Source organism: Pipistrellus hanaki, assembly GCF_964339955.1.
Source record: "Pipistrellus hanaki genome assembly, chromosome: 10".
NCBI classification, from domain to species: Eukaryota; Metazoa; Chordata; class Mammalia; order Chiroptera; family Vespertilionidae; genus Pipistrellus; species Pipistrellus hanaki.
Window position 1 is genome coordinate 69,177,639 of NC_140512.1, and position 13,415 is coordinate 69,191,053.

The window sequence follows — 13,415 nt, forward strand, 5'->3', positions numbered from 1 at the left end:
AGCCATCGGGCTGAGGGCAGTGACAGCAGAATTAATGTCCAAGGCTAATCCCAGTCCCCAGACGCCCGAGGTTCTGATCAATCCGCCGGCAGAGGCTCTGCTGCAGGACCTGTGGCGAACACCGGCTCTCGGTGGGCAGGAAGGTGTGGGTGAACCGGCGCACCAGGGCTGCTCCTGGCCGCCCAGGGCCATGTGTCTTGCGTTCAGGAGGGCGGTCTGCCCGGCCCGCGCCTCCCTCCGGCGCTGGTGGCCGCCCTGGCTCCTCTGTGGCTCCGTCTGCGTGGCGTGAACCCCTCGCCCCTCACAGCCCCCGTTTGTGGTTGGAGGCGGTCACTCAGGTGGCGTTCTCCTCGGAGAGTGGCCACGGGCCCTGGGAGAGCAGCCCGGCCTGTATCAGCCCCTCACACTGGCCCTGCACTGCCCCGGGCCGGGGGATGGGCTGGGGCAGGCTTTTGTTTGAAGGTGGGTGAGGAGGAGCCTTGGGGAGGGCTTTGAAAGGAGGGGCCCTGCCGGGAACGCCATCGGGGCTGCCCGATGTGGGTACCGGGCAGGAGGAAAGGAAGCTAGGCCGGGGGTGAGGGGGGAAGGACCAGTAAGATGAAATTCGGGCTGAAGTCAGCCCTGTGTCAGCAGACATGTCACCAGGCCAGGGAGGCCCGAGGGCGAGGGGCCAGCCAGCTGGCCTGAGTTGGAATTCCACTCACTGGAGACCTCGGGCAAGTTACTTGGCATGGGTGCCTCAGTTTCCTCACCTGCAAGACTGGTTACTGTGAGGCTCAGGGGGTCAGTGTGTGTGACCTTTCCCCGGGGGCGTCGTGGGGACAGCGGGCAGGAGCCAGGTTGATGAGCATCACCACTGAGCTGGCAGGGGTGGAGGAGGCAGCCTCCCTGTCCGGACCCTGCTGGTGCCACCCTGAGCCCTGCCCTGGGCTCCCGACGCCCCTGGGCCTGGCCTGGGTGCTGGGTGCTGGCCCCAGTGGCTGGGCGGGGGCTCGGTGTCGGCCCCTGAGGAAGTCACCTGGCCTGCCTTTAAACCTGTAATGAGACTCCAGACGCTTTTAAACTTTTGTCCATCAGACTCAAACCGCCTGTCTATTATTATTTTTTTACTGTGTCCACTGACCCTCATCCCCTCTACTTAAACCCTGAACCCGCACAGCTTCGTTTCTGCAGCTCCTCCATCTCGGGGCGAAATTAGTGCATTTATTTGAATGCTCTGTTGGGTCTTCCCTTGATTCAAATACTTGACTTTTGTGAAATAGGATGAAAGTAGATGAGGGAGCTGATACTGCGGAGGGATGGTGATCTCGTTATTGAATGTCTTAAAAGCCTGCTAGCCTGGAAGCAGCAGACTCTTAGCTCGTGGGACACAGCTGGACCGTTTGGAAGTATGAAATGCAGGGCATTGCCAGGCAGGATGGGGTGGAAAGGCAGAGTGACTTCACTCCGAGTCTGTCTCTCCATGAGGTGCCTGTGCACTGGCTCCTTGCCTTCTGGGACGAGCTGTTGGCAGTCGTGGGCTTCTTGGTGGGCGAAGGGCCCACGGGCTGGCCCCGCGGGGTTTTTCTGGTCTGGCAGGAAGCAGGGGGCTGGACAGGAAGCAGTGGGCCGGGGTCCTGCCAGGGTGTTAGAATGTTGGTCAAGCTCAGGAGGTCGTGGGGCTGCCAGAGGGCGGGACTGAGCCTCCGGACACGGTCTTGTTTGGTCTTGTCCTGTCCACCTTCGTCCCGACAGTCTGTGGACAGAAAGGAAAAGGAAGAGACTCTCTGGGGAACTGGTTTGGGGCTCAAAGGCCGTTTCCGGGCTGGGGTGACGTTGCTTCCCAGAGGACGGTCTGTTTCCTCCCTTTGTCCACCCCCACCTGGCCCTCTGGTGCCTCGGCGCGGCCTTGGGGGTGGGGGTGGGACACGGCCTCGGAGCCTCCGACTGGAGTTGGGAGGTGGGGCAGAACCCCAGCCCCTCTAGCAGCCCTGGGGGTGATCCGGGCTGGGCTGGGGGTTAGTTTCTGTGCAGCCATACCTGCTGCCCCCCCCCCCCCCCAGCCATCACCTTCTTCTTCTGTTTGCTGTTGTTGATCCTCACCTGAGGATATGTTTCCACTGATTTTTAGGGAGCGCAGAAGAGAGAGGCGAAGACAGACAGAGAGAGACATCGATGTGAGAGAAACACATATATTGGTTGCATCCTGCATGAGCCCCAACCAGGGCCTGGGCCAGGGAGGAGCCTGCAACCGAGGTACAAGCCCTGGACTGGGATGGAACCCAGGACCTTTGTGCGCAGGCGGATGCTCCATCCACTGAGCGGAACCGTTAGGGCCGGAGCCGCAGTCTTGAGTCTGTAACAGCTTCTGTGTTTCCTGGGGCTGCGGGAGCAGCTGCGGGAACAGCGCCCACACTCGGGCAGGGCAGGGGGGGTGCTTTCTTAAACAGCAGGAATGGATTCTCTCACGGGGGGCGGAAGTCGGAAAGCCAGGCGCTGGCAGGGCTGGCTCCTCTGAAGGCTGTGCGGAGGTCTGTCCCAGGCTCCTGCTTGGCTGGTGGACGGCCCCCTTCCCTGTGCGTGACTGTCTCTGTCCGCATCCCCACGTTTCCTACGGACGCCCTGCTCGCTCCGGGCGACCTCGTCTCAGCAAGCTGCATTTGCAACCTCGCTGTTTCCAGTTAAGGCCAAGCCTAAGGTCGGGGGTTAGGACTTAACGTGTGAATCTGCTGCTTCCAGCCCCTATCAGGTTTCCTCAGATACAGGAGAACGGCCTGACCCGCTGGGCCCGGGGACTCTGAGGCCCAACTCTGCAGTCCCCCCCTCCCCCCCCCCCGAGGAAGCGAGGGGGGGACCAGCCGTCCAGAGGCCCCGCAGACGTGGAAGTGCTGAGTGCCCCCCTCACTGTGTCCCTGACCTGCTGCTGAGCCGCGAGGCGCCCTTTCTGATCTCCTGCCGAGAGCCAGGCACCGAACCGCAGGGTGGGGTCCCTGAAGCACAGACTGGCCCGAGACCCAGGGAGGCGGAGGGACTGCACCTGGGCCAGCGCACGGCTAACAGGTCCTGAGGCTGACCGTGAACCAGCCCTCAGCTCAGAGCACGTGGGCGTGTGTCTTGCCGGTGCACTGCCACCCTGTGGACATGGGGTGTGTGTGAGCTGTTTGCCTGTAGTTTATCGCCTCGAAAGGCTGTACCAGTCAGGGACCATCCCTCCCCGGCCTGCCTCCCTCTCTGCATGGGGAACCAAAGCCTGGTGTACAGTTCATGCCCGGGAAAGACCTTCACTCACTCACAGAGAATTGCGAAGCCCGGCTGAGTGCAGGGGTGGGGGTGGGGTGGGGAATGTGTTAAACACCAGAAAAATACCCGAGAGTAATGCGTATCAGGTGACCATGGTGATGGAGAGTGGCTGGGCGCCCAGCTGTGAGGGAGGGGATCCGATGAGCGACGCACAGGCTAGTTGCTGTTCGGGGCGCTGGCGGACGGAGCTTGGAGTGGGGAGTGCCAGGAGGTGAGGTCAGAGAGGCCATGGACGGGAGAGGATGGTAAGGAGCTTCCCGAGGGCCGCCCCTGAGGGGCGGTGCCTTGGCTGTGCAGCGGTGGGAGAAGTGGACTTGAGGAGGTGGAGCCTCGAGGACGGACCTCGGGTTGGAGGTGAGCGTGGTGAGGAGGAGGTAGCCGGTTTGGGGGGGTGTGGAGGTTCATTGTTGCTGCTGCATCGAACTGTCTCGTGGACAGCCCCCGACACTTGTAAAGGCTCAGGAGTCCTGCGGCCCCCAGCCTGAGTGCTGGGTTGTGGGCGGCTTTGAGCAAACGGGGATCCAGGGGGAAGCCTCGGGCTCCTCTTTCTTCTGGACTGGAGACCTGCACGTGGCGGCTGCTGGGGTCACCGGCTTCCCCCTGCCCTGGCCGCCCGGGGCCGCAGGAAGATGTTTGCTGCCACCTTGTGGACAAGAGGAACCTGTGCGGCGTTGCGGGATATTGGGGCCGGATGGCTCTGGGACCATCTGGGCTGCAGGGAGAAGCTGAAGGTTTCCCCTGAGCCACCACAGGCACCGGGTGTCCGCTGGCAGCGAGCCCATCCCACCTCTGAGAAGCCGTCCGCAGCCCCCTGCGGGCCGGGGGCCTCGGCTGGGCATACCTCAGCTTATCGGGATCTCCCAGCAAGGATCTGAGCGGAGGCTCCAGCAGGTGCAGTTCTGTGGGATTCCTGAGCCCGAGGCCGCCTTTGCCCTCCCGGGACCGGGGTCTGTTTCTGCAGCGCCTCTAAGCCAGGCCTTCCCGGTCCTTCTCTTCACTTAGTACATTCCCGCTGTCCCCAGACACGCAACTGCACACCAGAGCAAGCTGTGTGTGTGTGTGTGTGTGTGTGTGTGTGTGTGTGTGGACTCGGCATCTTCTCATTTCCCGCCCTCAGTGCTCGGCTTCTGCACTTGCTCTCAGGGCTGCGCGCCCCTCCTCACCGGCGTCTGGAGGCTTTGCTTCTTCCATTGCCCAGACGCGGCCGTGGTGACTCTCACCCCAGCGACAGGTTTACCTGGGTGTTTCTTTTTTTTATTTTTTTAAATATATTTTATTGATTTTGTACAGAGAGGAAGGGAGAGAGATAGAGTTAGAAACATCGATGAGAGGGAGTCATTGATCAGCTGCCTCTTGCATATCCCCTACTGGGGATATGCCCGCAAACCAAGGTACATGCCCTTGACCGGAATTGAACCTGGGACCCTTCAGTCCCCAAGCCGACGCTCTATCCATTGAGCCAAACCGGTCTCGGCTTACCTGGGTGTTTCTGACGGCTGACGGAGCGGGCGTGAGGGCTGTCTTACGGATTTTCTGTCCTGCCTGCACGGTCGCAGCTGGGAGCTGTGGGTGCTGCACTCGTGCCCTTTAGGCCTCTCTCTGGAGCAGAATCCTGTCAGACAGAACAGAGACCTCGCCCCCGGGAGGCGCGGGGCCAGTGAAGGAGAGCTGTGTGCCTCCCTGCGCTCCTTTCTGGGGTCTCCAGGTCCTCCGACTTGGATGCGTAGGCAGTGCCTCTGGCTCATTTCTGCCAGTCAGTCTCTGGGACAGGGGTAGGAGGGAGGTAGCCCGTTGATGAGGAAGCTGTTTGGGCATTCACCATTTGCCTGGGCTGGTCACACAGGTGCAGTGGAGCCCACAGCTGGTGTGGCCTCTGAGGGTAGAGGTGTTCTCCCATCCCTGGCACCGGGCCCTGCCGCGCAGCTCCCCGGCCACTGTGCATGTGTGCGTGTAGCTGGGGTGGGGAGGGGCTTTTCACCTTCAGGCCCATCCTGCTACCCCCATCAGGAGCCAGGTGGGTTCTAAAGCAGCCCATCCCCTCCTGGGTACTTGTTCCCTCTCCCTCAGTCCCCCATGGCCCCCAGACTGCTGTTCTGTGCGTGCATTTTCCTTGGCTTGGGGGAAGGGCTCTAGATGAGCACCTTATTCTTTGGGGAGGGGCATTCTGTGTGTGTGTGTGTGTGTGTGTGTGTGAGAGAGAGAGAGAGAGAGAGGCTCGCAGATAGAGAAGTTGGAAGTCGGTGTGGGAATTTTAAACTTGGAAATGTGAGTCAGGATTCCTGGACCATGTTCTTGTCTCCATGCCTGGAGGATCCTGGGAAAGGCCCTTGAGCTGAACCATCTATTATGTGGAGACTGTGCACCCCCAGAGGACAAAGCCAGCCTCATCACTGTTAATGACTCGTCCCAAGAGAAACAAGTTCAGCCCAGGCCTCCCCGGGCGATCCAGTCCGGGACTTGGGAATTCCCAGCCCTTTTTTGCCCGAGCACCTAGGATGGAGAGGCCCTGCCTTCCTCAGGCATTCACCCCACTCCAGCCCCCTCTGGAATGCGCCACTTTATCTCGTACTTGCTCCTGACTAGGACCATGGCCTTCTAAAGCCAAGAGGAACTGGGGAGCTGGGCTGGACTGGGGGTGGAGGGAACCTGGGAGCATTACCTCTTTAAAGGAAAAGGGCCCCTCATCTTTGCCACTTCCAAAACTGGTTTCTCCTGATCTGCCTGGGGTCCTTGTGGATCATGGTAAACTGGCTCCTCTCCAGGCGCTGGAGGAGGAACGGGAGAGCCCAGTGTGTAGTGCCAGGAGCAGCCCACACTGCAGACTCAAAGGGCTTGGGGAGAGGGCACTGCAAGCCAGCCCTTCCCCTCTGCTCAGCCAGTCCGCCGCCGGGCACCTCTGGACAGGCGGTGCGGCCCGGGGCTGCAGACCAGAGCGTTCAGGAAACCTTAAGTTGAGTTTTCCTTGTCCAGACGGTATGGTTCAAGTCCAAAGGTTACCTTTAGATTTCCCCTGCCCTTAGGCAGGACAGCACAGCCCAGCGGGGCGATCTTACAGAGGAAGAAAGCCTCCATCACGGACAGAACACGCTCCCCTGCAGCATCCAGCTGCTCTCACTCCGGTTTCCCGGCCTCACAATGTCTGAGCCTGACACTGAGATGGGGACCCCTCTTTCAGGTTCCCATTTTACAGATAAGGAGACCGCGGCCCAGAGAGGGGGTATGACGCTTACGTGACACTTTTACTCATTCTGGCCCTGGTGTATCCCTTCGGGTTTTTCCTTTGGAGAAAGAGTGGCCCTCTTGTCCAGTGAGAACTGTTAGTTCCTTGGCCTGCGCTCAGTGACAGCTCTCACCTACCTGCCCCAATCCGAGGAGGAGCCCGGCTGGAATTTCCTGTTTGCCGAGGCTCAGGGGCTGCCCAGTAGGCTGGCTCCCCAGCGCCGCCGTTCCGGGGTGTTCCAGGCCGGGCTTGCCGCCTACCGCCCTGCTGGGCAGGCTCCCGGCCTCCAGGTCTGGGCTTGCCGGCTGGCGGTGGAGGAGTTTGTGGGACTCAGTCGACCGATGCCAGGTGCCCCGAGGCTGGAGGTCCGTGCGCCGCGGCCCCGGCCCCGGCCCGGGCCTCGCCCCGCGCCCCTCGCCATGGGCCTGGCCCCTGCCCGCGGGCCCTGACCATGGAGCAGGGCTGGCCCCCCGGGTGCAGCTACAGCCGGGAGCGGCCCGCCGCCTGCCGCCGCGCCCTCAGCGTCTGCGACTCGCTGGACCTGCCCGGCGCCCCGGCCGGCCGCGCGGCCCCCGCCCTGCAGGCCGCCCCGTGCGCCGGGCGCGAGCCGCCGGCGCGGCCCCTGAGCGTGTGCTCCGGGGACCCGGGGCCGCCCGCCGGCGCCCGCAGCCTGCTGCTCGGCTTCCTGCGCCCGCGCCTGGGCCGGCGAGGCCCCGCCGACGGCCGCCCGCCGGGCCCCGGGCCCGCGCCCTCGGAGCGCCCCGGCTCCGCCGCGCCCAGCCCCGCGCCCAGCCCGGCGCCCGCTCGGCGCAGCCGCCCCGGGGGCCCGCGGCCGCGGCCCGCCAGCATGACGTTCCTGGAGGTGCACCGCCTGGAGCTGGCCGAGGCCGAGGCGGCGGGCGCGGGGCTGGGCCGCGCGGGCAGCGCCGGCTTCCTGCGGGGCGCCTCGCTCTGGAGCAGCCAGCGCTGGCCCGTGTGGCGCGGCGGCGGGCGGGCGGCCGCGGGGCCCCGGCGCGGCCTGTCGGCGCTGAGGAAGAGCTTCAGCTTCCGCCTGCGCCGCGGCCAGGAGATCCGCCGCTCCGAGTCGGGGCCGCTGCCCCGCGCGCGCACCCGCAGCGACGGCGACGCCGGCTCGCTGGGCGCCTTCCCCGGCCGCCGGGACCTGCTGCTGGGCGCTGAGGCCCCGCGCGCCGCGCCCGAGCCCGGGCGGCCCCGCTCGGCCGCCGGCCTCTGGAGGCTGCTCACCAGCCGCTTCCGCCGCCGCGAGCCCGCGCCGCCCGCGCCCCCCGCGCCGCTGTGGAGCCGCCGCGCGGCCGCAGCTCCCGGGCTCTTGGGCGCGCCGAGCGGTAAGCGGGGCGCCCGGCGGGTCCTTCCCAGTCGGCGTCCACGTTGGAGCGGGTGGGGGCCGGGGCCTCCCCTCCCGGGAGAGGTGGGCGTGTCGAGGGGCCAGGGGTGGCGGGGTGGGCGGCAATGGCCCCGGAAGGTGGCACTGGGACAGGAGGGGTCCGGTGTCAGCGCTGGCCCTGACCGGGTGGAGAGGAGGCCGAAGCCAAAAGTCCCTTCGAGGTTTTGGCACGTGCAGCGCGGAGGCCCGGGCGGCCTCAGGCGGGACGGAACCATCTCTGTTTCCTAGCGCCCGGTGGCCGGGCTCCTCTCCCGCTGCTCCTGCAGGTGCGCGGGGCCGCTGTGGACGCGGCTGGCCAGGGGCCGTTTGGTGCGACAACTGCCCTTTGAGAGCCGGGTGGGGAAGCAAGCGCGGCCCAGCCAGGCAGGGGCTGCCATTGCCGCCCAGAGGAGGAAGGTTGTGCGAGCCCTCGGAGGGCTCTGGGTAGCACATTCTCCTTCCCCAGGACAGTGCCCACGTCAGGCCGCCGCCCCGGTCTGAGAAGGCACTGAGGCCTGGGAGGCGGGGCCGGGGAGGACGGGTGGTGGCCTCCCCAGCAAGGAGGAGCTGCGGGTGGAGGGCAGTCCCAGAGCGGCCAGGGGAGGGCTCCGCCCTCTCCACCCAGCAGGAATGCGGTGGGTGCCCCACCCTGCGCAGGGGAGCTGTTCCTACTCGCTGCAGGAGGCGGCCCCCCGCCCCGCCCCAGGTGCCCAGCCCAGCGTGGGTCTGGGCTGAGACCTGCTGGAGCTGCTCTCACCTGGGCCTCTGTCTGGGCCGGGGCTCCAGGCTGGGGGGCTCCAGGCTGGGCGTGGTGCAGGTGGAGCAGTAAGAGGAGGCGGGACCCAGGTCCAGGCCAAGGGGAGCCCACACCTCTCACCCTGAGGACCGTCTTCACTTGGTTCCACTTCCCTGCTGCTCCCCAGGGAACTAGGAGGGAGGGTTGGGGCCCCCTTGGCCTGGGCCTAGGAAGGGGCAGTGTAGGAGACAGCTGGTAGCCGATGGCACAGGTGTGGGTGCCCCCCAGTCCTGACGGGCAGCCTTCTCTCCCGCAGACTCCTTTGTGAACAGCCAGGAGTGGACCCTGAGCCGCTCGGTGCCAGAGCTTAAAGTGGTGAGTGAGGCGGGAGGGCCGGGTAGCCTGGGGCCGGTGGGGCTTGGCTCCGCCAGGTCATCCCCGGCCTCCAGTCCCTCCCTCCTCCAGGCCTCCCCCTGCAGCATCCTTCTGGCCCCTGCCCCCTCAGCACTGGTCCTCCGTCCTCCGTCCCGTAGTTTCTGCCTTTCCTGCCCCCCTCCTCCCTCGTGCCTTCTGACCGCTGCTGCCGCCTCTCCCGCAGGGCATTGTGGGGAACCTGTCTAGTGGGAAGTCAGCTCTCGTGCACCGTTATCTGACGGGGACCTACGTCCAGGAGGAGTCCCCCGAAGGTGAGCGTACAGCTGGCTGCGCTGGGGGCGGGGGGGCTGAGCCCCGTCTTTCTCGGGCTCCCGTCTCCTCGGAAGCTGTGCGTTTGGTCTCTGCGTGGCCCCGCGGGCGTCTCTCCCAGCTGTGCCCTGACTGTGCGCTCTGCCCTAGGGGGCCGGTTTAAGAAGGAGATTGTGGTGGACGGCCAGAGCTACCTGCTGCTGATCCGGGACGAAGGAGGCCCGCCTGAGCTCCAGGTGAGGCTGCTGCCCAGCTCTGGCCTTGGAGCGTGTGGGGGGAGGGGTGCAGCGTCGGCCCTGGCCAGGCGAGGCCGGTAACTGTGCTCGGTCCCCCTAGTTCGCTGCCTGGGTGGACGCGGTGGTGTTTGTGTTCAGCCTGGAGGACGAGATCAGCTTCCAGACGGTGTACAACTACTTCCTGCGCCTCTGCAGCTTCCGCAACGCCAGCGAGGTGCCCATGGTGCTGGTGGGCACGCAGGGTGAGCAGCCTCCGACCCCCGGGAGGCGGGCCCACGGGGTCCGTGCTTTCTGAGACGGTTTCACCGAGCAGCCGGCTCCCTGCCGCTCGGCGAGTTGGGCAGGTCTGGCGCGAGCCCGGACCCTGGGTTCCCGTGCTCGCCGGCCTCTGACCCGAGGCCCTCGCCCAGCGCCGGCTCCTCCGCAGGCTGAGCTCACCCCACCCCGCGCCTCCGCAGATGCCATCAGTGCCGCGAACCCCCGGGTCATCGATGACAGCCGGGCCCGCAAGCTGTCCACGGACCTGAAGCGCTGCACCTACTACGAGACGTGCGCCACCTACGGGCTCAATGTGGAGCGCGTCTTCCAGGACGGTAACTCGCGCCGGGCGGACGGGCGGGCGCTCCCCCTGGGTCCGGAGGGCCCTCTGCCGGCCGAGCTCTGGGGGGCGGCTGTGCGCGGGGTGTCTCCCTCTCCCGGAGGGTCACTGACTGTGCTGTCCCCGCAGTGGCCCAGAAGGTGGTGGCTTTGCGGAAGAAGCAGCAGCTGGCCATCGGGCCCTGCAAGTCACTGCCCAACTCCCCCAGCCACTCGGCCGTGTCCGCCGCCTCCATCCCGTCCGTGCACATCAACCAGGTGCGGCCGCCTCCCCGCGCCCCGCCTCCGCCCGCCTCACACCCTGTCTGTCTGCCTGCCTGTCCCCCCTCATTGGTCGCCCGCCTTGTGACGGTGTGGAAGCCCTGGCTCGAATTCATGCAGCCTGCGCGCCCGGCCTGGCCTCATCTGCACCCCCTGGTGACTGCCTGCCTGCTAGCGCCCCGCCCCGCTCCCCGCGCTCTCACCCTGCAGCCCCCGCAGCCGAGGCAGCTGGACACTTGCTCTCGGGAGCACTTCAGGCTGTTTTAGGGCCACTGCCCCGGGACAGACTCCGGAGGCGCAGAGGCGTTCTTGTTGGGACTACCCAGCCCTCGGCAGGACTGGGAGCGTGGCAGGCCCATCTTTGTGCCCGTCAGTGTGGGTCAGGGGGCAGTGCTTGCCCCACAGGGACCAGCGGTTTTCACGCCACGTGGGGGACCGGGGTGTGCTGAGCCAGGCTCTTCCAGGTCCTCCCATAATTCCACTTGACATCTGTCCACTTCCTGGCCTCCTGCCTGGTCATTTTTCGGCCCTTGGCTGATGGGCCAGAGCTTCCTTCTGTTCCCCACCCTGCTCTGCGGAAGCCCTGGGCCGTCACGGGCGGCCTTGGACCGGTCCGGTGGGCAGATGCTGCTTTACCTCTGCCAGGGCCACGGCCACCCGCTTCCTGTGGCAGCCCCGTGGCTTTTCCAGAGATGCCTCCCTTAGCATTTCAGAAGGCAGCCAGGCTCTCCCTGTGCGCATCCCTCGTGGGGGACAGCAGGGACACAGATGAGGGCTTCCATCACCATCTCTGGGCTCCAACCAGGTGTGCGCATGGCCCTGCCAGGGAGGCCCTGGTGGATGAGGGGCGCAGCTCCTCTGCTGCTGGTGCAGGGAGGGTCCAGGGCTGCCAGGGCCCTGGGCTGTGTGTGCTCCGCGTCCCGGAGTAGACCCTGGCATGCACTTCCTGCTCCCACCTTGTCATCTTTTCCGTCTTTCCTCCTTTCCCCAGCCCGGTCCCTCCTGCCACCTCCTCTGGCAGTGGTCTGAGTTCTGTTCTGTGCTCAGCCTCCGCTCTCCCGTGTCCCTTCCCCTGTCACACACACTTCTTACGAGCAGACTTCGCCCTCCCCTGCCCGACCTCCTGCATCCTTGACACGTCACATCCAGGGTGACCTGCTGCCTCGGGTCACGCCCTCCTGTGAGCCCACTCCGCAGTTCACTTCCGGCCTCAGCCACTGATTCCGACTTGCTCGCCACCGCCTCTCACTAGCTCCCCGGGGTGGCAGCCCCGCGGTGGCCTCCAGGCCATGCCGCCTCTCTCCTCGGTTCTGTCTCTGCCCCCTCCGCTGCTCCACGAGCCCCAGGCCAGGCTCCCCGTTCCTCAGGGCTCCTGCCCGCTGCCCGCCCGCCCCGCCCCCGCCGCCACGCCTCAGCAGCCCTCTCTGTCCTTAGGCCACGAATGGCGGCAGCAGCGCGTTCAGCGACTACTCGTCCTCAGTCCCCTCCACCCCCAGCATCAGCCAGCGGGAGCTGCGCATCGAGACCATCGCTGCCTCCTCCACCCCCACACCCATCCGCAAGCAGTCCAAGCGGCGTTCCAACATCTTCACGGTACGTGCCCCTGCCCGGCCTCCGCCTGCCGGCGGCCTCCACCCGCAGGCGGGGCAGCTAGGAGGGGCCGGCTGCGTCTCCCTCCACAGACACACACGGCTCAGGAGGGTCTCACGGCGCTCGTCCACACCCAGGCTCTTCCAGACTCTTCGGAGCCCACGCGGGCTGCCTCAGCACATCCACATGGCCCCCCTGTCCCGCCGCGCACACCGCCCCTGCCCTCCCCTCTCCTCCCTCCCCGCCCCGCCCCGCCACCCGAGGGCTCCTTGGCCAGCGTGAAGGACCTTTGGCAGCCTCTGCTCTCACTGCCCCGGCACCTAGATTTCCAAGTCGTGCTCCAGGCCACAGAGCTAGCGGCAGAGCTTGCACCAGGGCCCAGGCTTCGTCCACATTCTCATCTTTCCCGTTGCCTGTGCTTCCTGCCGCCGCTGTGGTTGGTCTGGCAGAGCCTTAGCCATCTTCCCCAGGCCTCCATCCTGTGCCTCGCCACCTGCCTTTAACCTCACAGAGTTCTTCCCTGCCCCTCTGACCTCGCTCCTGGGGCCCTATGTGCCTCCTGCTGCGCGGGGCCCACCCCTAAGCTCTTAGGTGTCCTGAGCCTGCTGTCTGCCATGCCAGGACCTAGCATCTGGCACATAGTCCACCCCCAATGCTCACCCTCCAGCCGGGACTTGGCTGGACCATTCCAGGATCTTGGGTCAGACACAGGTGGGTGAGCTGCCGTGTGGATTCTCAGGAGATCGCCCTGTCCTTCCGCGTCACGCCATGCGCCTCTTTCTGAGCATCGGGCTGGGCTCTCCGCCCGGCCTGTGTCTGCCCGCCAGGCCGGGCCCCAGCCAGGCTCTCGGAACCAGTCCGGCAGAGCCAGTGCTCCCAGGCCTTGCCCATTCATTCTTGCCCCTGCCCCACTCAGCACACCTCTTCCCGGCCTGCCTGCCTCTGACCCCTGTGCCTGCCACGCACTCCCTTGCTGTCCATGCTGACCCGCCCTCTTGCTGCTGCCGGCTGCCGCCATGCCTTGCACCTCCCAGCCTTGACCCTGCCTGGACCCGAAGCTTCTTATTTCTGTTCAGGCCCATTGAGGCTCACAGGGCCTTGGGCTGCCTGCTTGTGCCGCCTGTTGCTGCTGCTGCTGCCGCTGCTGCTGTAGAGCCCGTGGGTGCCCATGCGACCGCCGTCCGTGCCCTCTGCACAGCCTGCCTCTGCCACCTGCCTCAGCACCATTCTTAACCTTCACCTTCCTTTGCTGCTAGTCCTGCACACCCGGGCATACCCTCCTTCTCTGTCCCTGCCATGCTCCCAGCTCCTTGCCACGGCCCTTCGTGCTTCCTGCCCCGTGCCCTCTGCTGCCTGCCGCCACTGCTGCCTCCGCCTGCCCTCCGCCCGCAGGGCCTTCCATTCTCTCCATCTTCATGGTGGCAACCT

The 13,415-nt window shown here is 65.8% G+C and overlaps 1 protein-coding gene across 10 annotated transcripts in view; it reads left to right on the plus strand.

The window, feature by feature from the left end:
* AGAP3 (ArfGAP with GTPase domain, ankyrin repeat and PH domain 3) overlaps positions 1 to 13,415 on the plus strand; it is a 56,233-nt gene that overhangs the window by 21,664 nt on the left and 21,154 nt on the right. For 4 of the 10 annotated variants that reach the window (XM_084897692.1, XM_084897694.1, XM_084897696.1 and 1 more), the window contains exons 1-8: positions 6,822 to 7,845; positions 8,936 to 8,994; positions 9,218 to 9,305; positions 9,454 to 9,539; positions 9,640 to 9,781; positions 9,998 to 10,132; positions 10,267 to 10,394; positions 11,832 to 11,990. In XM_084897692.1, coding sequence (XP_084753818.1) covers positions 6,951 to 7,845; positions 8,936 to 8,994; positions 9,218 to 9,305; positions 9,454 to 9,539; positions 9,640 to 9,781; positions 9,998 to 10,132; positions 10,267 to 10,394; positions 11,832 to 11,990 — 1,692 coding nt within the window. In that variant the 5' untranslated portion in view covers positions 6,822 to 6,950. Of the gene's footprint in view, positions 1 to 6,821; positions 7,846 to 8,935; positions 8,995 to 9,217; positions 9,306 to 9,453; positions 9,540 to 9,639; positions 9,782 to 9,997; positions 10,133 to 10,266; positions 10,395 to 11,831; positions 11,991 to 13,415 lie in introns of those variants that run through there. The other 6 variants (XM_084897697.1, XM_084897698.1, XM_084897699.1 and 3 more) reach the window with 3 other exon arrangements.